We start from the raw sequence: 25,459 nt of genomic DNA on the forward strand, positions 1-25,459 counted from the left end.
GAAATTAAAAAAAAAAAAGGAGGTCAGAAATAAACAAAATGCCTTACAATATACGGTAGTCTTGCTTTGTAACAACTCGAACAAAGAAATTAACAAAAAAGGGAGAAGCAGCATAATATTTACTTTTAGCACAGAATACTTTATGGCTTTAAGGCATAGACAATCAAGATGACAGAATATCAGATTATGGGAAGTGGTAGCAGGACTGCTTGATAGCTTAAGTGGCCGAAAAAAAGCTACCTGCCCTGGGAGCACCACAGGCTGATACCCTATATACCTCTATTTCTGTTACTTCTAATGATGAAGTACTAGCAAAAACAACATAGGTCAAATACTTACTAGGCATCAGGCACAATTCTAAACAGTTCATGAATGCTTCCTCTAAATCTCACACAACCATAAGAACAGATGAACAGGTACCACTTTTATGACTATGGGGAAACTGAGACAGAGAAGTCAAGTAGACTGTCAGTCTACTGGGCGGATAACCAGTATTCGAACGAAGCCATCATTATGCCACACCCTCAAGGCCAGATTTATCATTTCAGTTACCTGAATTGGAAACTAGAATATAAATTATTCCCTGTGGTGGAAAGAACAATTTATAGCATGTAGCTATAAATTTATTGTTATTTATAACTTTATGTAGCTATCTGGAACAGCTCACTATTCAAGGATGGGATCTATATAGACATTAGATTCTAATTATTAATTAATTATAATCAGGCATTGAGATCTATGGGTGGAAACTGCACAGTATGGGAACACATTCAACTATAGAAGGGATCAAACAGTCACTCTAAGAAAGGAAAAATGTAGTTAATGGATTGAAACAAATACTAAGAAATGGTGAGAGTCATATATTACATCACTCCTAAGTGGAAAAAGACTGGACAATTCTAAAATTGGGGTAGAATTATGTCCAACAAATTGATTAAGTGATCTAACTCTGTCCGTCCCCCTGTATGAGCATATGGCCTTTAAGACTATGGATATCTTTTGGGCACCTGGTAGCTCAGTGGGTTAAAGCATCTGCCTTCGGCTCAGGTCATGATCCCAGGATACTGGGATCGAGCCCTGCCTTGGGCTCTCTGCTCAGCGGGGAGCTTGCTGCTTCCTCTCTCTCTGCCTGCTTCTCTGCCTACTTGTGATCTCTGTCTATCAAATGAATAAATAAAATCTTAAAAAAAAAAAAAGACTATAGATATCCAAATTAAAATCATCCCTCCACCCAGCCACAATTTAAGGAGCACAATTTCAGTTCTACAAGTTAAAAAATTTCTGGAGATTTGTTTCATAGTGATGTAAATATACTTCACACTACTGAACTGTACACTTTAAAAAGAGTTAAGATAGTAAATTTTATGATGTGTTCTTTACCACAATTAAACAAAAACTGGGTTAAAAATAAGCATTTCCTATTAGCTTAAAAAAAAAAAAAAAGTCAAAAGTTGCATTTGAGTCAAAAGTTCCAAGGCAAGGGGCACTCCTAGATACAGTGGACTAAGGTAAGTTTGTAGATCATCTCAATCTCAAGCAAACTAAAATGGAACAATTTTATGTGACATTAGAGAAGCTACAGATAGAAAATAGATAAATCCAAAACAGCAACTGTTTGAAAAATTTATAAACTGATGGTAAAAATTCCAATGCTGGTTAAGTCACTGCTTCTTTGCTAAATTAGACTGCATGTTATCATTTTTAATCTTATGCTATTGCTAAGCTAACCTATTATTACAAGCTTGTTTTATTTTACCTTGCGTATGGGCCACATACAGGGATCCACTTTGCTTTATAGTTCATGCCTACTCTTTGACAGAAGAACTAATGTGTCAGAGTACCCTTGGATAATCCTACCTCATTCATTAGGAATTGGGCCATTAGTCAATTTTCACTTATCACCACAAAAACTTGAGTCAGTCTTTTCTAAATGGATAGTTTATGTGAATTCTAACAATGAGATGGAAGTAAAATACAATACCTGAAAAATTAGCTATCCATGGTAATTTTTATGTTTATAAGATTATAATATTTCTACGACAATATATAGGAAACCTACTGCTTAATGTTCCAAATAGCAAACAAAAACATGTAATTCGATATTCATGTATTTGTATAAGAGAGAGAGCATGGTCACCTGGAGAAAGGATAGAAGCAGTTGTCTTTAAAAAACAGGAAACTTTCTTCTTCCTAAATCAGGAAAAGGGATCTCACCAGCAAACAGCTAGGAAATCTTTGTAGTTTATATCTTATTAGTATAAGGTCATCTTGAGCAGAAAATAAAGCAGATTTCACTTACCAGTCCCCCCCAATTCTGATAAATATCTGTTTCATGGGATTTTTACTCTCTCATTTAATGTCATATAAACATAATGAGTGAAATAATTTGAAGACTAACCAGGAGTCTTTGCTGAAAACTCTCCTAAAGCAGTTCTCCAAAAGCTTCCAGAGTACAAAGTTATCCTCTAAGACATATGTGGGCAAGGAGGGAGATTCTAAGAAGATAAGGGGCAAAAGAAGGCACAAGGAATAGATATGGTAGCAGAAAAGACCAGTGTGAGTATAAGCCACTGCCTGTTTCCCAAAAGTTACTACTAGGAGTTTGAGTGGGGTAACAGCAAATTATTTCAATTACTATGTTATTTCCGAGTCTGACAAACTATGACAAAATACATGGTATTTTTAAGAGTTGCCAAAATGTAGCTGTTTTATAGAGTTATTAAGAACTCTACCATAAATGCACAGTAACTCAAAATTGAGGATAAAGTGGAAAGTATTTCTGAAATACATGATAAGTTTATCAAACATAGCTGCTTATTTTATTTGATTTTCCAAATAAGTGAATATAAGATCATTAGTGGAAGGGGTAGGGAGAAAAAAGGATTAAAATAGTTTGTTTAACTTGATTAAGGAGACCATTTCACAGTTGGTTAAAAATTACATTTTCTCAGAATAAAAAAGCTTACATTAACATAAAAGTTTGTATTGTTGGGGTCAAAAAAGGAAATGACAAATAAAATCACTATCCCTGTGCCCAGATCCCAAACAATAAATAAAACAAAGGAAACCAAATTCCACTAAAAATTTTTTCTTTTTTAAGATTTTATTTATTTGACAGAGAGAGAGAGAGAGAGCACAAGCAGGGGGAGTGGCAGGCAGAGTGAGAGGGAGAAGCAGTGAGAGGGCTCCCCACAGAGCAGGGAGCCTGATGTAGGGTTTGATCCCAGGACCCTAGGATCATGACCTGAGCCAAAGGCAGATGCTTAACCAACTGCGCCACCCAGGCATCCCTCCACTTTTAAACTAATAAAGGATACACTGGAAAACACTTTCAGACAAACAAAATGAGCTGGCTAACTGCACTACAAAATCAGACAGACACCCAGACTCCAGGGGCACTCTCCAGCACCAAGATCAAGACTCCCAGAACACCACATGAAAAAATTCATGGAAAACTGCTCCCAGAGAGAGTTTAGATTCCAGGAAGGGATAGGTTAGATTCCATGAAGGAGAAAAGAGCTGAGTCAGGTATCCTCAGTTTACTTTTGTAAATTTACAAAGGGTCTAAGTTATTCTACTTCTGCCAGAGCAAGCGAGGGAACAGTGCCTGGAAGACACATCCAGTGAAAGAAACACCAAGGCTTAGGGAGAAATACCCAGCCCTAACCCAAAACACAAACAATTATTAAAATTAGGTCACTAACTTCACATATCAGTAAAATGTAAAAATCATAACGAAACTCAATCAACTGGTATTTTGTGAAGTACAATTCACATTGCAATGTTTTCATTTTGGGGGAGTACCTGATGGCGTTTTAGATCTGTTTTTAGTTTGTATTTTCTCCAAGTTGTCTGTATAAGTCTAGCAGCTCTTGCTTCTTTACAAAGATCCAAAAGCCTTGCACAAAGAAATGACAAATAAGTGATAACCACCTAAAGGAAAACAGAAGAGATGGAAACAGAAGTTTGCCAGAGAATACACATCTTAACTGTCATCTGCTGAGACTCTTACTAGATGAAGAACACTTACCTTTTCGTCAGGAATTGTATTGGACATATCCGAGTGATTAATCATAGCAGGTATTCCACCAAGGTCTCTAACTGCAGACCTGACCAACTGAAAATTTTTCTTTTCATTTTCTAGAAGTTCTTTGTATAGTTCTGAAGTGTTTTCTACTATGCAAATGAAAAAGAAATTAGACAGTTCCAGTCAAAAATCTGATGTGACAAAGAAAAAACTTGAAAAGCAAATCAGCCAAAAGGGACTAACCATGATCAAATGCTTTAAAAGACAAATCCAGAGAGCTTCCGTCAGATTCAGATGATGAATTTAACACCACTGAGCCAGTCTGTATGCATTCTACAGTTTGAGTAGTCCGCTGACATATAGCATCAAAAGGCACATAGTAAGGATGGTAGTGATGGATCAGGTAACATAAAACACGGCCATCTGAGAAAGACACTGTAAAATTCTCCACCTGATTGGAAATAGCAGGAAAATGATGAACTATATTGGACAGTAATATAGATATTAATGGTTTTGTAGTGCATATTTCCTTTTAAGAGCTAGGAAAATCACATTAATGGCTAATAGTGCCTAGAATAATTAATACTTTATTTATAGCCAAATTCTCAATTATAAAATACTCTTTCAAAAATAGAATTTGATTATTATGCTAGGAGAAATAGGGTCCCTCAAAAAATTCATGTCCTTCCTGGAATCTCAAAATATCACATTATTTGGATACAGGGCCACGCAGGTTTAATTTTCACAGTGAAGTAGGGTAGATTCTAAATCCAATGTCTTGTATCCTTATATGGAGAGACACACAGAGACAGACATACAGGAAGATGCTATATGAGGACAGAGGCAGAGACTGGAGTAAGGGATCCACAAGCCCAGGAATGCCAAGGATTGCCAGCAACACCAGAAGTTAAGACAAAGGTATGGAACACATGCTCCCCTAGAGCCTTCCAAAGCTCTCTAGTATGTAGTTAAAACGTAGAAGATTATCCATGTATCTGACAAATTTTCTACTAACCATACTATTCAAGGTATATCAGTTTACTATATTTAGTAACATGAACTCTATCATTTTTCTGGCTTCATATTCTTTACCAGATATTTTATTCATTTTCACATATTTACATTTAAGGGTACACTTCATTAAGGGTACAGAAATCCAGTATTAATCTAACAAATGATTACAAAACACTCAACTTGGATTTTTTTCCTCCCCCTTGTAGCCAATGGTCTATCTACCATCCACTTCTAGAAGCATGGTGAGTTTATTTGCTTTTACCTTTAACATACGGGTGTAATCCTTAGGTGCCCCTGTTCTGACAAATGTCTCCTACTGAGACTCCTGACTATGGCATTTTTTCTTTCTTAGTAATACATTAAAAAATTGTGCATTATACAACTGGTGACAGATTAGATAAAATACAGTATGTGAAAACACCCTCACTCATTTGAGGAAAAGTTTTGCTTATATATAAACTACATTATTTAAGAAATGCAACAAAATATTTTACGAATAAAGTTTGACTTTAACCAAAATGTACTTAAGTCAGTGAGCTTAAACAGAAATAAAGAAACTTACTTTTTTATTATAGAAAGCACAAACAGCATTTACCCACTCCATCAACAGCTTTATGCTCTCACTATATTGTTCAAAGGAACCACTATTTCTTTTGTCTTTTTTCTTATTGATAATAGCATCAGAATGACAAGATCGTGCAGACATTGTTTTCTTCATACTCTGAGTGTGTTTTAAAAAGTCAATTTCTTCTTTTAACTGATCTAAATTAATGGAAATATCCACCTGAAACACACACAAAAAAGGATAAATGCCTCTATGTTTTCCATATACCATTTTAACCACAGAAGTTAGTCATTGTTGTCTTCATTTTTTTAAAAACACAAACATAATTTATACAGAAGTGATGGAATGCATAGTGGTTAATGTATAGTGTGTCATGTGTAAGATCTGGGGTCACACAAGCCTGGATTCTAATCTCATTGCTTCTTCCTATCAATGTTCTAACGTCTAGCTTCACTTTCCTTATCTATGAAGCAGTGACAACACCTACCTTACAGGGGTGTTGTGAAGATTAAATTGCAATTATTCCAGTTCCTGGGACAGAATAAACCCCAGTAAGTAACAGTTATTGTTAGTCTATTTGATGAAAAGGCTTTTATAAACCAATATTATTGGTTGATAAACTTGATAAAAAGTATAAAAATTTGACAAAAATTTGATAAAAAGTATAACATTTACCAAATGTACAATACCTGAAAAGCAAATGCTATTTTCCAAAGTAATGCAAGAGTTTTTTCTCTGTGCCTATCCACAATATCCTTAGATAGGATTGTATTTCCTATAAATGAAAAGACAGCCTATTAGCACAATATATGTACATATCAGTTTTTGGTGAGAAGAAAAAGTTTTATTTTTACTCAATTTTTACCATGCTCATCATTTAATTGAATTCCTTGTGATCTAAGAATTTGAAGAACAATATCAACATTGTGCATCTTCTGAAGACGACTTATTGCAGGAATCCTGAGTTTCTTTGAGAGATTCCAGTCTCGTGTGAGAAGTTCCATGATTCGCCTAACAATAAAGAAATTTTCAGACGACATTCTCATATAAAAACATATGTGAAAAGCTCCTGGCATCAAAAGGTGAGGCTCAAACCAGACCCCAAAATATCATAATATCCTGCCTTTACCCTCCCCCCACACTGAGACACTAAAAATCAATATATGATTGTTCTTACCATGTAAAGAAATAAGCTTAACTTTCCTCTAAAAAACAAAAAATACAAGTTGAACTTTATTTAATTACAGCTACCACCCACATAAATTCCCCTAATGAAGGATTTTAGGTGAGAAAGAACCCCCAAACTAACTGAAAACTCTTGCTCCACAATTAGCAAATAAGAGTCATTTTTTCATTTTAAGCCTGAAGTTTGAGGTTTATGAACAGAATGTAAGAAAAAAAGATGAGACATATACAAACGCACACATGAACAAAATAATAGAGTTCTATAGGAGAAAAGAAAGGGAAAGGAAGGGAGAAAGTATATTTGTGGAGGGACTACTATATTCTACACATCAAGCAAGTGCTTTCTTTTCTTATTTTAGTCCTCATAGCAAGTTCCACAATCAGGCACTATTATTGTTGTTATTGTTTTTCTTCAGATGAAGAAACCAAAGCCCAAAGGAATTTAGTAAACTGCCTATAGTCACTTAGTTATTAATATGAACTAAAACTCAGTTTTATCAGATTCAGAAGCCATTCTATTATATCTATGCCAGATTATTATAAAAATATTTGAGTGCCTACCTTAAAAAGACATATATACTACAACTTAAATTCAAACCTCTAATATCATCTATATTACTAGTATTTTATCTACTAGACAATAATCAGTATTTCTACAGAAAAAGCAAACCCCAACAGATTATTGATTATTCCAAACAATTTGGTCTCTCTGATGATAGATTCAAAGTAGAAGAAGGCTTTCATCTCTATGAGAAAACAGATAGGAAGATTCTGAAATTCAACAAAAGCTGTATTTATGCAGTATTAACTAAGTATGATCTCTCACAGGGAAAAGGAAAAGGACAGCACCACATGTAATTAGCTGGGTCAGGAGTCGCCAAATTTTTCTTTTCTTCTTCTTTTTTTTTTTTAAGATTTATTTGTTTATTTATTTGACAGACAGATCACAAGTAGGCAGAGAGGCAGGCAGAGAGAGAGAGGAGGAAGCAGGCTCTCTGCCTGATGTGGGGCTTGATCCCAGGACCCTGGGATCATGACCTGAGCCAAAGGCAGAGGCTTTAACCCACCAAGCCACCCAGGTGCCCCGGCAAAATTTTTCTGTAAAGGTTTATCTAGTAAATACTTTAAGCTTTGTGGGCTATATTGTTTCTATCTCAACAGTTCAAATCACTTCTGTGATGAAAAAGCAGCCATAAACCATGTGCTATGTTCAAATAAAACTTTATGGATAATGAAACTTAAATTTTGTAAAATTTCCATATATCACAAAGTAGTATTCTTTTGACCTAAAAAAAAAAAATTTGGCAGCTAAAAATTTAGCTAAAATTTGGCAAAATTGTTTATAGAACTGAAATTTGGAGAACTATTTATATAACAATAATTTCTAAAGGTTATTAGAAAGTTACTCAAGATCATTCCAGACTAACCACTCAATCAACATATGAAGTATTTCTGCAACAGTAGGCCAACCCATTACCTATGGCATCAGTAGATTAACCATTCTCAAGCATTCTCAAATGACCTTGAAGATTCATGATCATTTTGCTGACACTGAAGAAAGTAGAAATCTGGTATGCAAAATCAAGTCTCTTAACTAGTTAGAATCCCTGACCAACAAAAAAGCATCAATATCCAACACAGCTAAGTCCTTAGTAACTCTCGTAAAAACCTAAAAAATGTCTTTTATTGTGGAAAATAGCAGTGAACATAAAACCAGTCAGTGCCTCTCCTGGAAAGTGGAGAAAGTCTAAAAACGTGAATTCCTATTGGCCAGGAAACACATGTAGTGGCTTGGATGTATGAAATAAATAAATTAAACAAATATAAAAATAACATGTGAAACATTTTCAGCAAATTCTCTAGACTGTATGGAAATTACTCAAGTGATAAATAACTACAGAAAAGTTCAAAAGACCATTACTTTGTTGTGAGAGCATATAATCAGAAAAGAATATGGAAATTTAATTTAGAAGGAAGCAAATGACATGTATGTTGTTTTTGAAAAACTAGGGATTCATAAAGTTCCAGAGATCCCTTCCTCACATATGTCAAATGTAATGTAAATTAGAGACTTTCGTAGAAACAAGACAAATGTCTCCAATGCAGATATCCCGAAGAGGCCAACTGTACTACAGTGCTCATGGTCACTCCTGCCAAAGCAGGAACTGCTAATTCACTGGACTCCTACAAAAGCCAATTTTGATGATTCTGGTTTGTTACGAAGTGTTGTATGGTTTGAAGCCAGACATCCTGAGTTTATGTCTCAATATCATGATATAAAACATTCTGTTACTTCTCTAGCCTGCTTTTCCTCCTGTGTAAAACAAGGTTAATAATGCAACTAGAATTGGTCCTAAGTAATAACAGTATTTATGAAACCCTGTCACCATAACGTGTTACTTAAATGTTTGATATTTTAAATGGTTCCATGCTTGTCTCAGCTTCTGTTCTAGGGCATCACTGGTTACTACTCACAGACCTTTGTCACTGTCAGCATGAAAAAAAAAAATGTGCACAGGAGACAAGGTTTCTAGACCTAAAATTGACACTATTTTACAGAGGTGCTGCACATACTTGTCCCAGTCCTTTTTACCCTAAAAAAATTTACTGCATCATATGAAAGAGCAAGAAAGAGGGGCGCCTGAGTGGCTCAGTTAGGTTAAGTGTCTGACTCTCGATTTTGGTTCAGGTTATGATCTGAGGGTTGTGAGATTGAGCCCCATGTTGGGCTCTGTGCTCAGCAGAGTCTGCAAGAGTATTCTCTCCCTCTTCCCCTACCTCCTCCCCCAACTCTCTCTCTCTCTCTCTCTCTCAAATAAATAAATTTTTTAAAAAAGGAAGAGCAAGAAAGACTATGTAAATTTAAAAAAAAAAGTGTTTAGCGGAAAATTTTAGTCTATTCCATTAAGTAAAATAATTCTTATTTCTCATACTTACACAAGACGCACCCCACACTGCAAGTCTACAGCAAGATTTGTAACAGCAAAATCAAATTCATCAAATGGTGTCTGAACATGGTTAACAGGTAATCCCAATAAGCTAAGGTGACGGGAAAGATCACCTTCACCACTTAGGAAGTCTCGTGAAAAAGCCAAAAGAATGTCTTTACTAGTCTGTGGAGAAACAAGTTGCAGGTATTAAATCCCAAGATTATAATTTTGTTTATAATAACAAAAAAATTCTTATTCTGCGCATATAGAAATGAAATTAAATTAATGGTAGCATAAAAAAGTCAGTTTCATATCATATGGTAATAATGTACATCTATTTCCAATTTAAGGCCTTTTAAAAAATTGATCATAATTAACAACAGACTCCAAAAATTAGTCTTCATTTGATAGTATGCTACATTAGGAAAGAAATCCCAGTCCCTCTACCCAGTTAATTCCTCAGAATTCTCAAATCAACAAAACTTCATAGGGTATTGTGTTGGTAAAAAGTCAACCAATAAGTTAGGCAGGGTTAGAACTATTAATAAGACAGACTAGATAAGTATTCCTATCCTATTCTACTCCAGAGTACTCTTCTTTGGGAAACTTAGAAGTTTTAAAAGAGAAAATACACAATAAAAACAAGTAAAAGTCTTAAATGTGAACTCTAAAAGAGAAAATGAAAACTATACCTTGAATTCAGCATCTTTACAGAAGAGACAAGGGTCATGATCAATAAGTTTGGATATTTTAGCATAATCAAGGAAACAAACCAACAGCAATAACTTTTTCAATGTAAACTTAGACAAAGCTTCTTCATGACCTTAAGTACAAAAAACATAGCAAGTTAATCTGTGAAAGAAAAGCTTCACCTTAAAATATGATAATGTACTAATAAAATTAATAGTAAGCACAAATAGAACATTATTTGTTTTTTAGTGTTTTAAATGTATGAATTCATGTAATATTCATAAAACTCTATGTTTCTAATATTTCCAGCTCATGGAGGAGGAAGCAGAGGCACAGAGATATCAAGTGATTTAGTCTGGGGCGCCTGGGTGGTTCAGTGGGTTAAGCCTCTGCTTTTGGCTCAGGTCATGATCTCAGGGTTCTGGGCTTGAGTTCAACATCGGGCTCTCTGCTCAGCAGGGAGCCTGCTTCCCCCTCTCTCTGTCAGCCTCTCTGCCTACTTGTGATCTCCCTCCCTGTCAAATAAACAAATAAAATCCTTAAAAAAGTGATTTAGTCTATCTCATGCAACAAATTTTTAATAAGTACCTACTCTATGCAGGCAGCATCCTAGATGCCACATATATAGTTAACAAGCTAAAAGAAATATGATCTCCACAGGGCTTATTGCCTACTTGTGAGGAGAGGGTGGGTAGAGAGAACAAAAAGGTAAAAATAATTATAGTGATGGAGAAAGTGATGGGGAATGATGGGTGAAAAGAAAGGGTGGATAGTGGAGAGAGGAACTATTTATATTGGCATCTCTAAGAAGGTAAAATTTAAACAGAGACCAGAAAGAATAATAAGAAGAAGCCATTTATGCATAGCGTGGAAAGAATGCAATGGAGGCAGAACTACTCACCATCTCTATACAGATGAGGAACAGTGGGGTGTCTGTACTCAGCAGCTATATCAGGATTCCAAAGTAAGCGATTCAGAATGAACACAGCCAACCCCATGACATCACTATTGTCTTCCAAAGATAGGAGTTCTCCAAAAATTGTCTGAAAAGAAATTAAAAACTATGTGACTTTCATGAAGCAAAAGGATACAATAGGGGGCGCGCAGAGTATAATCGTCTAAGGATTTGGCAATGTTCTATTTTCTAAGTAGTATGGAAATAACATGGATATTTGCTAAAAAAAACCAAAAAACTGTGTATGCTTTGTGCATTCCTTAGTGTATATGATGTACGATGAAAAAAGGCAAAAGCTCAGGACTAAGTTAAATTCTTAAAAATCATCTGACAAACCATATTTACATTTAATTTTCCTTTAAAGAACTATCAAATGTAGGCATGTTGCTCAAATTCAATTTTAATTATCCTACTAAGTATATCATGAAGGTACAATAGAAACTTAAATATTCAAAATTTTTTAATAGTTAACAAGTGGAAACCCATCTGCAAATAATCTAACATAATAATTTGGAAAGTTCAGATCTGTTTATAATTGATTTTTTTTAAAGATTTAATTTATTTATTTGACAGAGAGAGAGATCACAAGCAGGCAGAGAGGCAGGCAGAGAGAGAAGGAAGCAGGCTCTCTGCTGAGCAGAGAGCCCGATGTGGGGCTCCAGCCCAGGACTCTAGGATCATGACCTGAGCCAAAAGCAGCAGCTTAACCCACTGAACCACCCAGGCGCCCCTGTTTATAACTGATTTTTAACAATATTTTTTATTATGTCCTGTTAGCCACTGTATAGTACATTAGTTTTTGATGTAGTGTTCAATGATTCATTAGTTGTGTATAACATAATTGATTTAAATATGAAATTAACTTAACACCAACATGTTTATTATTAATGATTTTTAAAGTAATTAGAAAAAACTAAAACCATATCAGGTTATATCTTATAAGCTTACATTGACCAATTGTAGAGATAAAAGCATGGTAAATATATGTCAAAATGGAAAAACTTTGGGGTGCCTGGGTGGCTCAGTGGGTTAAAGCCTCTGCCTTTGGCTCAGGTCATGATCCTAGAGTCCTGGGATCGAGCCCCGCATCGGGCTCTCTGCTCCACAGGGAGCCTGCTTCCCCTTCTCTCTCTGCCTGCCTCTCTGCCTACTTGTGATCTCTGTCTGTCAAATAAATAAATAAAATCTTTTAAAAAATAAAAAAAAATTAAAAAAAATAGAAAAACTTTATATTTACCTACTTTTTTTCCTTTGATGTTTTCTTAAAATCCTCAAAGGTCATGCCCACCACTAGAACCTTAAGGTGTTCACAGGTACTCATACCTCCTATCTAAAAAAGAGTGTACATTCCCACCAACTGACATGGACTTGCTGTGTCCATGGAGGATAATATTCCTACCTCATTTGTGTTTGGCCAAATAATGCACTCTGGCCAGTGGAATACAGATGGAAGGATACCTACTACATCTAAACAGATGTTTTATTTTTTGTTTATTTTTAAAGATTTTATTTATTTATTTGAGAGCAAGTGAGTGAGAGAAACAGCACAAGCCAGGGAAGCAGAGGCAGAGGGAAAAGCAGACTCCCCACTGAGCAGGGACCTTCATGCGGGACTCAATCCCAGGGTCTTGAGATCATGACTTGAGTTGAAGGCAGACAAACAACTGAACCACCCAGGTGCTCCTAAGCAGAAGTTGTAAAAGGCATTGCAAGTTTCTGCCTAATTCTCTTGTTTTTTATCTTGGCCCAAATAGAGGGGTTCTACTTCAATTAAGGTTCCAGAATTATTTGACTGTGAAAGCAGAGCTAGTTGATATGTAATTTTCTGATTAACAAAAGCATACTAAATTGAAATAAGAAAACTCAGTAAAGATACTATCAAACTGTGTGACCACAGAAAGCTTATCATTTGTTCTCTTTGGGCCTCAATTTCTTGATAAATAAAAGCCAAATACTGTTAATAATTCCTTTCAGTCCCAAAGACCATTGTATTCTAAACTGAAGAATAGAATATCCCAAATGACAATGGCAAAAAGCCTAAAGAAAATGTAAAAGTATACCAGTAAAAGACAAAGAAAACTGGAAATAGGGAGCATTTTAAAAATAGAATCATATTTTTAGTAGTCAACTATTACTGTCTTTTTCATTTAGTTGGGTTTTTTTTTTAAGATTATTTATTTATTTATTTATGAGAGAGAGAGAGAGAGAGAGACAGCTACAGAGGGAACACAAGCCGGGGAAAAGGGAGAGGGAGAAGCAGGTTTCCCATAGAGCAGGGAGCCCGATGCAGGGCTCTATCCCAGGACCCTGGGATCATGACCTGAGCCTAAGGGAGACGCTTAACGACTGAGCCTCCCAGGTCTCCCACATTCAGTTAGTTTTAAAATTCTAAGTATTGGGGAACATGGGTGGCTCAGTGGGTTAAGCCTCTGCCTTCAGCTCAGGTCTTGGCTCAGGGTCTTGAGATTGAGCCCTACATAAGGCTCTCTGCTCGGCGGGGAGCCTGCTTCTCCCTCTCACTCTGCTTGCCTCTTTGCCTACTTGTTTTCTCTCTCTGTCAAATAAAAAAATTTTAAAAATCTTAAAAAAAAAAATTCTAAGCATTATTGAGCCATGCACCAAGTGAAAAACTCAAATTTGATGACATTTTTATAAGAAATGTTGCATTAAAATGGTTACAAGTTCGGGCTCTGGTATCAGGCAAGTATAGATTCATCCTGACTAATAATTGGCATATAGCATGTCATTTAAAATCTAAGCTTCAGTATGGTCATGAAGTGAAAAAAACAAGACACACCTCACTGGGATTTGAAGAGGTTTAAATTAGATAATATATTTCAAACAGTCTAGAATATCATTTGTAAAAGCTCAAGAAGAAGATTATAATACTTGTTATTATATCCAGTACCAAATTATACATATTTAAGAAAACAAGAAAATTACTTGCTATGTGATGATATGGCAATAATATATACTGGCATGATCTAATTACCTACTAAGCATTTTTTAAAGGACCTTAAATTTTATTATTTATTTATTTATAAAAGATTTTATTTATTTATTTGACAGACAGAGATCACACAAAGGCAGAGAGGCAGGCAGATAGACAGGAAGGGAAGCAGGCTCCCCGCTGAGTAGAGAGCCTGATGCGGGACTCTATCCCAGGACCCTGAGGATCATGACCTGAGCCGAAGGCAGAGGCTTAACACACTGAGCCACCCAGGCACCCCAGGACCTTAAATTTTATACTGAAAAACCAATTAAGCTAATTAAATGACTTTATAAGTGAAATCATATTTTATTAAAAATACATAATAAAAAGCCTACTAAAGGTATATATAACAAAAGAAGTATACAATAAAAGTATATAATGAAAGGGATAAAATTTTAAAAACTGAAGCATATACTTACCTCTAAGCCAATTCGTAGCCATAAAGGATTATATGACAACAGCCAATTCAGGACTTTCTGCCGTTCTCCTGAAATGCATGTGAAAAGCAAGTAAGCTCAGACCACTACTCAAATAGAGACAATAAATAAAATTTTATGGAGGAAAATCATAAAAAACCAGGGATAATCACTTATATGAAATCAGTTAATTTAAATATATGGCATTCTTATATATATGATTATATTAAAGTACATAAGATTTTAGGCAGCAAAGTCAAATCATGTATATATTTGACTCTGAAATACAAAATGTTGAGTGTTTTTAAGGAATTAATTTCAAGTGGTGCCTGGGTGGCTCAGTCAGTTAAACATCTGACTCTTGATTTTGGTGCAGTTCATGATCTCAGGGTCCTGGGATCAGCCCTGTCTCAGGCTCTGCACTCAGTGGGGGGTCTGCTTGAGGATTCTCTCCTCCACCCTTCCCCTCTTCCCCGTCCTCCTCCCCCTCATGAATACCCATGCTCTCTCTCTCAAATGAATAAATAAATAAATCTTTAAAAAATATAAATAATCACATCTTTAAAGAATCTTTATAAAGATTACTTTTTTTTTTTTTAAAGATTTTATTTATTTATTTGACACTGAAAGAGAGATCACAAGTAGACAGAGAGGAAGAGAGAGGAGGAAGCAGGCTCCCTGCTGAGCAAAGAGCCCCATGTGGGGCTTGATCCCAGGACCCTGGGATCATGACCCGAGCTGAAGGCAGAGGCTTTAACCCACTGAGCCACCCAGGCACCCCTATAAAGATTTCTATAATCTTCTTACCAACATCTTTCCAGAGGTGTCTGTCTTTTCTAACAACTAACCGCCTAGCTTCAATTTCAATTTCAAGCTTCTTAATAGCTTTAACCATTTTTTCAGAAGTAAATAAGCGACATGCTGCACGACGTAATCTATTCAGCCTGCACCGAGCAGTATAAGCTCTGAGAGACATTTCATCTTTTGTAGGAGCTCTAGGAACACTGATTTTATGTTGACTCTCCAATCCCAAAAGAAGAGTAGCAGCATTTACTGGGCAAAAAGAAAAGGAAGAATGTTTCTGGTTAAACAATATATACATATATCCTTAGATCTAGCAGTAAGTGCAAATATAAGATGGCCAAAATAGGGTCTTTTTTTCTGCCCCTTCCAAGCTTGTTCTTTCCTTTCTTTTCTCAAAATATGGGGATCATCTGGTTCACTCCGTACCTTAGACCGTTCTGTCGTTGCAACTTGGGGCTCTACCTACAAAATGGATCTCAAGTCTAACCATTTCTCATAACCTCCACCATTATTACCCAAGCTCATACACTATAATCTCTAACCTATGCTTATGAAATAGTCTCCCAACTAGTTTCTCTGCTTCCATTCTTTTTAATAAATTTAAAAAAGGTCTCTAAAGAATGTGACTTTAAAAAAATCAATTAAATTTTGAAATGCAACTTGAATTTTTATAAAACACATTTTCTCTCAAGAAGAAAACTAAAAATCAGGCTTTGTTTTCTTCTGGGGAAAAAAAAAAGCTCCCTCTAGAGATTGTCTCACCAAAGGGCCTTTTAATATAAATATGCTATACACTATTCTCTAACAAATACAGAAAGACCTCTCTTTGAACATGTAACAGTGGAGAAATTATCATTTTAAAGACAGCTTATATAATGGCTTGGCAATTTAAATGTTTACAATGATGTTTCCTTATCTTGAGTTGAATTGATCCCTATAATTTCTATTCAAGAGCATCACAAGTTAAGTTTCCTTCTCTCTCAGGAAAAAAGCCTTCACATGTCTGAAGGACAGAATGCTTCCATCTTATTCTACACCTGAGTCTTTCTCAGAACATGCACTGAGATGTTTGCTATACAAGACTGTTAGATTTATTCACCAGTATAGTATACTTTATTTATGCAATGAAGATTGAATTGGATTTCTTAGTAGCCATGTTTCACTGTTAACTCAGACTGAATCTATATTAAAATAAAACTCATTCCCCTGAAAGGCTGGAATTGCCTTGGCTGATGAACAAGAATGGAAAGCAAAAGGAAAAAGCAAAGTTGAGTACTTTCAGTAAAGAATTCCCTAAAAATTCTTACCTATACAATCTTTAGCAATGATGTCAATGAGTTAGTGAACCATGCCATTAACTATAATACATATGCATAATTTAAAAATGGCAATTTATGTTAAGAACTATCTATTAAAACAAGAGTCTTATTTAATTTAATCATTAATGTTTACCTTCAGAAATACTTGTTTTTACAGTGAAGTCATCAGGAGTTAATATAAAATTTAGCCACCAAGTGAAGCCCTGCTCCTGCTTCTCCTTCCAACGTTCATCATAAAACATGTTTTTGGCAGCAAACGGCATTGGGTGTCTTGGAACATCTAAAAATACAGTTGGTTTATTAAATGAGAAATTCTCTTTTAAATTATTATGCAATATATAGCAAAAGACCATTTTTATTAGCAAAACCACCTAAAACACTGAACAATATTTGCTTTTCCACTACTTGCAGATAACCACTGGAAACATTTTAGGTATAAAATGTAATCAAAGTTTGAAGGGAAAAAGCACCACCGTACTTCCTGGTTATTTAAAAATCCCAAGTCACCATGAGTTAATTTCACAAAAGTCTGAGAAAATATCCTGTTATTTGAATGCACATATTTACAATTCTCCAAGGCTTTAATTCAACAAAAAGTATCAATTCATTTCCACTTGAAATGTAGTTAATGCTTCACTCCATGTCAGTTTTTCAGTGACTTTAAAAAATAATGAACACTGGGGTGCCTGGGTGACTCAGTGGGTTAAAGCTTCTGCCTTCAGCTCCGGTCATGATCTCAGGGTCCTGGGATTGAGCCCCACATCGGGCTCTCTGCTCAGCGAGGAGCCTGCTTCACCCCTCTCTCTGCCTACCTCTACCTGCTTGTGATCTCTCTCTCTCTCTGTCAAATAAATAAAATATTGAAAAAAAAAAATGAACACTTACCTGTTTTTAACGGTTTTATGAAGGTCAAAGTAGACTGTGCCACAGCAACAATGGGTCTTGTTCTTTTGTTTGTTTTACAATTAGGAGTTCTGTATACTGATGAATCTAAAATAAATTAGAAAGCAGAATGATAGCATTAAAAATGAAATAAATTCCATGAATGAACTCTTTTAAAGTTATATTTGGGGGCACCTGGGTGGCTCAGCGGGGAGCCTGTTTCCTCCTCTCTCTCTCTCTCTGTGATCTCTGTCAAATAAATAAATAAAACCTTTAAAAATAAATAAATAAATAAATAAATAAATAGTTATATTTGAGTTCTTCAATATCACATCCATTTAGCAAATAACTACTAAGTTCCTGGTACTATGCTATGAGCTTGGGGGTCAATAAAACCTACACCTGGAAGTTACAGACTAGAAGCTACACTTTATCTTGTGTCTGCAGAAGCTAAACCACCATTTATTATGTATATATTGCAGATTCTGTGTTACATGCTGAGAATGCGGAATTGCAGATATGGTCCCAGCCCTGGGAAGTTCTTAGTCTAGTACATAAGTTTAAAAGAAATTATAATACACCGCATAAAGGAGAAGTACATTTAAGCAGCTGTGAGAACAAGAGGGAGAGTTAAGTTCACCTAGAAGGATAGGACAGTCTTCCTAAATGTAAATACACTTGAGCTGACTCTTATTAAAGTCAGGCATGACTTTAAAGGCATGAGGAATGTTCTGTTTGACAGAACTGCAGTATGATTGGAATAAAAAATACCTATCAGAAGAACAATAGAGGAGGTTGAAAAAAGTAGAAAAGAATTTAATCATAATAAAGGTAGTGGCAGCTAATGTTTGAATACTTTGTTGCAGGCACTATCACAGTCTTTTAATGTAGAATACCTCAGGTGATCACCCCAGCAAACCTCTAAGAAATGTACTATTATTATCCATATTTTATATAATTAGGCTACAGGGGCTTAGAAAAATTGAGCTACTTGGTCAATGTCACACAAGCCAGTAAGTGGCAGAGCTAGGCAGTATACTCCTAGAGCCGGCACTATTAATCAGTCTGATGTCTCTGGTATGCCAGTGAAAGATCTAATCCAGGAAATAACACTATCATTTTACATTTAGAAAACAGAGGCCAATGGAATAAAAGGGGTCAAGACTAGAGATAGAAAGGTAAGAGGAAGCTATCACAGTGGTGCAACTTAGCTATTATGAGAATTTAAATTAAAACAGAAGCAGTGGAGATAAATTAGAAAGGAGAGTTATTCTAATAGTAGAACCTACAAGCCTTAATAACCACTGGCTAGGCAAGTGGAAAAGAATGAGAACTTCGGAGGATTTCCAGGTATCCAACCCAGGTGACTGAAGAAGGTAGTAGGTGGTAACTACAAAGGAAACTGCAATAAAGGTGACAGTGGCAAAGTGATATACTTTATAGGTTAATATAGGTTATATCAGAACAGCAGTTCACTCCCTCAAATGCAGGTTTTGTACCACACGATACACTTACTACATATAAACAAAGAGCTAAGAAAAGGCAGAAGACAGCAAACTATGATCCACAGGCAAAATCCAGCCCACTGACTATTTTTATATGGTCTACAATCTAGGACTAGTTTTTATATTTGTAAATAATTGGGGGGGGGATTCAAATGATCATATTTTATGATACATGAAAATTACATAAAAATTCAAATTTCAGTGTCCATAAATAAAATTGTATGGAACAGTCACATTTATTGATTTATACATTGTCTGTGGCTCTTTTTCCTTCTACAGTGGTGGAGGTTAGTAGTTGTAATAAAGATCATTTGGCTTGCAAAACCTAAATATTTATTATCTGAACCTTTAGAGAAAAAGTTGGCTTAGTTTTGATTTAGAGGAATTACAAATCTGCACCAATTGTGAAAATAAGGAACACGGTTATATTGTGACATATTTATGAGGTTATAATTTCTTCGTATTTGAACATTTAAAAATAAAAATAAGAGGAAAAAGTCCTCATTCTGAAACACCAGAGAAGCGAGTACCTCTGTGTGGAATCATTTTATTCTGTGGGAATCCTTTCCTGGAACCATCAACTCGCAGCACCTCATCACTCAGAAAGTCCAAGTAAAGTGCGTCTCTTTCTGTGCTTCCATGACTCCCTGTGCATAGCTCAGTCAGAGGACTGAGAGCAGCCTGAAGATAGGAACAATACCTTTTCTCCTTGTATTCACAGAACCTCAAACAATGCATAGCACATGGTAGGCACCTTACCAATACTGAATAAATATATCTTGGAAAATGGACTTCTTTCTTTGCTTTCCTGGATTTGCCAGAATAGAAAGAGTCACTTATTCTTAGTGAGTGTTACCAAGCTCTCATATAAGCTCATCAGTGAGATACTCAATGTGTCCAATTTTCTCTAAACCCTTGCAAAGACGCCCAACTAGGTGGCCACCTTAAACAAACTCATCATTCATCATTTATTGTGCACCTTGTAGGAGATCAAAACAGGTATAGGTATGTTCCTTATACTCAAAGAATTTGTTATCTGGTCAGATAATATCTATAGGAAACAAGAAATACAAGCAAAGAAATAGTGTTAACATAGGAGATGTTATATATAGTGAATTCAGATTTGCTTAGGGAACATACCTCGAGGGAAAGCCATCAGGGAGTTAATAAAAATTGACTATAGTACCTGAAATAAGCGGAAGATCTGAATTAGTGAGAAAACAATAGGTAAGAAAGTTAACAAGAGGATACACGATCAGAAATAAGACAAGGATGCCCACTCTTGCCACTTTTATACAGCACAGTATTGGAAGTCCTCACTAGAGCAACTGGGCAAGAAGAAGAAATAAAAGGAATCCATATTAGAAAGAAAGAAGTAAAACTGTCATATTCATAGATGAAATATTATATATAGAAACCCCTGAAAACTCCATCACAAAACCATTAGAATAAGTTAATTCAGTAAAGATGTAGGACATAAAATAAATACACAGAACTATAAGACATTGAAGAAAGAAACTGAAGACACATATAAATGGAAAGATATTCCAGACTCATGGATTTAAAGAATTAAGTTATTAAAAATGTCCATACTACCCAAAGCAATCTACAGGTTCAATGAAATCCCTATTAAATTTTCAATGGCTTTTTTTTTTTTAAAGGAATAGAACAAATTGTCTTAAGATTTCTGTGGAATCACAAAAGCCCCCAAATAGGCAAAGCAATCTTGAGAAAGAAGAACAATGCTAGAGGCATCATACTTCCTGATTTCAAACTGTATTACAAAGCTATAGTAAATAAAACAGTATGGTATTGACATAAAAACAGGCACACAGATCAGTGGACCAGAATAGTGAGCCCAGAAATAAATCTACACATACATGGTCAATTGTTTTACATTCAAAGGAGGTAAGAATATACAATATATAGTCTCTTCAATAAATGATGTTGGGAAAACTAGACAGCCACATGCAAAATAATGAAACTCTACTACTATGTTATATTATGCACAAAAATCAACACAAAATGGACTAAAGAATGTGAGACCAAAACCCATAAAACTCCTAGAAAGAAACACAGGCAGTAAACTTCTTGACTAGGTGATGAGTTTTGGGATTGACACCAAAAGGAAAGGCAACAAAAGCAAAAACAGCAAGTGAGACTACATCAAACTACAAGCTTCTGCACAGCAAAGAAAATCATCAACCAAATCAAAGGTAACATACCGAATAGGAGAAAACTCTGATGGGGGTTAGTATTCAAAATATAGAAAAAGTACTCAAACAACTCAATAACAAAAAAAATTCCCTAAATAATCCAAATAAAAAGTGGGCAAAAGATCTGAATAGACATGTCTCCAAAGAAGTCATACAGATGGCCATCAGACATATGAAAGTATGCTCAACATCACTCATCATCACTAGGCACGTGTAAATCAAAACCACAATAAGTTATCATCTCACACCTGTTAGAATGTTTATAATCAAAAAGACAAATAGTGTTGGCAAGGATGAGAAGAAAAGGGAACCCTGGTGCAATGTTGGTAGAAATGTAAATTGGTACAGCCAATGGAAAACAGTATGGGGTTTCTCAAAAAATTACAACTAGAGCTACCATATCAGCAATTCCACTTGCGGATATTTTTATGAAGAAAACAGAAACACAAACTCAAAAAGACACATGCACTCCCATATTCATTGCAGTATTACTTAAAATAACAAAGATATGGAAACAAGCTAAGCGTCCCTTCAATGGGTGAATGGATAAAGAAAATTATATATATATATATATATGTATATATATGCATATATACATGCATATACATATATGCATATATATATATGCATATACATATATATATATACACACACACCTTGAGGGGATTATGCTAAATATAGAAAATATAGAAAAAGTAAAAAATATAGAAAAAATATAGAAAAAGTAAAAAATAAATCAGACAGAGAAAGAGAAATACCATATGATCTCACTTATATGTGAAATCTAAAACAAAAACAAAAACTAAGCTCATACAGAGCACAGATTTGTGATTGCCTAAGGTGGGGAGTGGTGGGGGTGAGAGGAGTCAAAGTATAAACTTCCAGTTACTAAATAAATAAGTTATGGGCATGTAATAGACAGCATGATGATTAGTTAATACTACTGAACTGCCTATTTGAAAGCTGCTAAGAAAGTAAATCTTAAAAGTCCTCACCACAAGAAAAAAAATTGCATAACTATGTATAAGGTTAACAACAGCAAAAAAAAAAAAAAAAAAGATAAATGGATGGAATGACAGGACTAGCATGGCAAAGAATGTTGTAGAATATAAGCTAACAGGTTGGCTACATAGAGGTCACAAGAAGACAACCTTAAATGGTAGAATAACAAGACTGTAAATAATCTGATAATAGCAGAGAGCAACTGAAGGTTCCTGAGCAAGAGAGTGGGAAATCTAGATGGATCCCCATCACTATCATGGGTTGATGCCCCAAATAAAACCCTTATATTTACCTGTTCTTTCTCTTAAACGATAACAGTATAATAAAATATGGTAGAAAGAATATTTACTTTGTAGTTGGGGAGACCTGAGTTTAAATTACAACTCTGTGGCTTCTGTGATCTTGGGCAAATTACTGGCCTTTTTGAATCTGACATGAAGGAGTTAGAGAAGGAAGTCATTCTAAATAGATGGGACAATAAACTTGAAATACCCTGAGGACAGAGCATGTTTGAGGATTCAAGGATAACAAGGAAGCCAGGGTGGTAGAAGCAGAGTGACCAAGGGGCAGAGAGATAAATGTTAGGGGTGGGGAGGGGGCAGGTGGGGGGTAATATAGATCTTACAGGGCCTTGTACATCATTGTAAAAAAGTTTGGCTTTCAGTGAAATGGGAAGCCGTTAGTGTACAAAACTGGAGAATGTCAGAATCCAAGTAATTTTTAAAGTATTACCCTCGTTGCTATATGGAAAATAGACTATATAGAAGCCAAAGGTGAAAGAAAGATCTATTAGTAGGCTCTGCAATGACGGACTAAATCAGGTGCCACTGGAAATGGTGAGAAGTGATCAGATGCTGTACTTAGAAGAAAGAGAAGATAGGATTTGTTGATGGACTGAATTTGGAATCAGACAGACTAAACTTACAAAGAAAAGGTTGGAGAGAAATATACTTAACGTCATTTATAAGGTTTGGACCTGAGATGAAGGTCCCAACAGGAAGGATTGTGATGGGAATGACATACCAGGTAGATGTCTCATGGGAGAAGGGACAGCAAAGGTTTGACTTTGGACAAATTAAATAAAGATGTTCACTAGACAGTGAAGAAATCAGTTTATAAATTAGAGGTCCATTCTAAAACATAAAATTGGGAGGCCTCCATGTATGGGTAGCATTGCAAACTAGGAAATGGAATGAGATCACTAAGGGAATGAGTAAGAGTATGAATATGATAAAGGGGGATGCCTGGGTGGCTTAGTCAGTTAAGTGGCTGATTTCAGCTCAGGTCATGAACCCTGGGTTCTGGGACCCAATCCCACATAGGGCTCCTTGCTCAGTAGGCAACCTGCTTTTCCCTCTGCCTGCTGCTCCTCCTGCTTGCTCTGACAAATAAATAAAAATCTTAAAAAACAAATAAAAAGTATGAAAAAGATCAGTAACTAAGCTTTCACTTACTCCAAGATTTAGAGGTTGGGTGCTAAAGAGCACTCCACAAGAAAAACTGAGAAGGAACCAGTAAAGTAGGAAAAGAACTGGGAGAAAGTGGCGGTGGCAGAATCAGGTATTCCAAGAAGACAGAGGTTCAAAGTATCGAAGAGTTTGCTAATAGTTCAAGATGAAGATTGACAAATATTTATCAGATTTAGTAGTGTGGAGGTATTATTGACCTTGACAAGAAAATTTCAGTAGTCAAAACCTGATTAAAGTGGGTTCAAAAAATAAGAGACGGAGTAGAACAGCTAATTCAAGCAACTTTCTAAATGAGTTTCTTACATTAAAAAGCACCTTTTAATTCAAGTATCATGTTTACACATAAAAGTATATATATCTCAGTGAACAATGACAAAGTGAAGACTTAGGTTCTTCAAAGGAGTCTTGCTCAAAAGAAAGAAAAATAGAGCAGGGGCTGAAGGAGGTATAAATGGTATTAATACAATTCTGTACTTTTAAAAGATGGAATAACAGCATATTTGTATCAGAAATGACTCAGTAAGAAGATATGGGAGAGAGAAGACAAACACTGGGTAGAAGGATATAGGATCTGTCGTACCAGTGAAGAGTCTAGCTACATCGAGTGCATAGACACTTCATGTTTTAGTAGGTGGGAAGAAAGTAGTGGACTAAACACAAGTATGGGAGGTAAATGTTGAGTGTTTAAGGTTTTCTTCGATACTTTACTGACTCAATGAAGTAGGAAGCAGATCATCAGCTTAGACAAGGTTCAGAGAACAATCTCTGGAGCCTAACTGCCTGGGGTGGAATCCTAGCTTTATCATTTATTACCTCTGCAATCTTGGGCAAATTATTCAATTTCTGGATGCACTGGTTTCCTCATTTTGAAAATGTTGTATTGATAACAATTATCTGTTGTGATATTTTGTGTCATGAGTATTAGAGGGGGTAATAGTAAAGCACTTACAACTGGATCTGACAGAAGCCATGTTCAATAAATATTACCTACCATTCTCAATCATCAGAGAGGAGGAAAGAAAAGTGCTAGAGGTTTCAGGAGAAAAGAAGGGAGGGAAGAGACAGTCTGTGACAAAGTGATAAAAGTTAATAAATCCCAAAGTACAGCCAAGAGTTAAGGACGTACTAGAGATTTATGGTCATTAGTTTAAAAACCAACCAGCAAGATTCAGGCACAGAGCAGGTAGAGTTGGATTAGGATTGGAATTTGCTAGACAAATACAATGAGGGGAAGAGAGATGAATGGAATGATCATGTGAGTTATAGAATCCAAGCTATATAAGTAGGAAAATAAGGACATGTCAGAGTGAAGGCTGCTGAAACCATGAAGGATTAAAGGATTATATGTGCATAAAGGGGAAAAAAATGTTGGGAGTTGGGTTTGTAGAGAAAATGCTAAAATCATAAATGGTGATTAGAGATGGAGATATTTTTAGGACTAAGTATGTTGGACCTAAAAGGCAAGGAAAGATTCTATATTGGAAAGAT

At 35.5% G+C, this 25,459-nt stretch overlaps 1 protein-coding gene across 1 annotated transcript in view; it reads right to left on the bottom strand.

Annotated features, from left to right (window-relative positions):
• ASPM (assembly factor for spindle microtubules) overlaps positions 1 to 25,459 on the bottom strand; it is a gene marked incomplete at its 3' end in the record, with an annotated part of 57,355 nt that overhangs the window by 24,396 nt on the left and 7,500 nt on the right. The window contains exons 4-16 of the mRNA XM_082703053.1: positions 17,783 to 17,887; positions 17,031 to 17,177; positions 15,582 to 15,827; positions 14,778 to 14,845; positions 11,313 to 11,454; positions 10,414 to 10,544; positions 9,729 to 9,904; positions 6,472 to 6,617; positions 6,296 to 6,381; positions 5,604 to 5,825; positions 4,271 to 4,478; positions 4,031 to 4,176; positions 3,805 to 3,933 (exon numbers count right to left, since the gene is read on the bottom strand). Of these exons, the coding sequence (XP_082559179.1) occupies positions 3,805 to 3,933; positions 4,031 to 4,176; positions 4,271 to 4,478; positions 5,604 to 5,825; positions 6,296 to 6,381; positions 6,472 to 6,617; positions 9,729 to 9,904; positions 10,414 to 10,544; positions 11,313 to 11,454; positions 14,778 to 14,845; positions 15,582 to 15,827; positions 17,031 to 17,177; positions 17,783 to 17,887 (1,952 nt within the window). The remainder of the gene's footprint in view (positions 1 to 3,804; positions 3,934 to 4,030; positions 4,177 to 4,270; positions 4,479 to 5,603; positions 5,826 to 6,295; positions 6,382 to 6,471; positions 6,618 to 9,728; positions 9,905 to 10,413; positions 10,545 to 11,312; positions 11,455 to 14,777; positions 14,846 to 15,581; positions 15,828 to 17,030; positions 17,178 to 17,782; positions 17,888 to 25,459) is intronic.

This window comes from Mustela nivalis, assembly GCF_964662115.1.
Source record: "Mustela nivalis genome assembly, chromosome: 16".
NCBI classification, from domain to species: Eukaryota; Metazoa; Chordata; class Mammalia; order Carnivora; family Mustelidae; genus Mustela; species Mustela nivalis.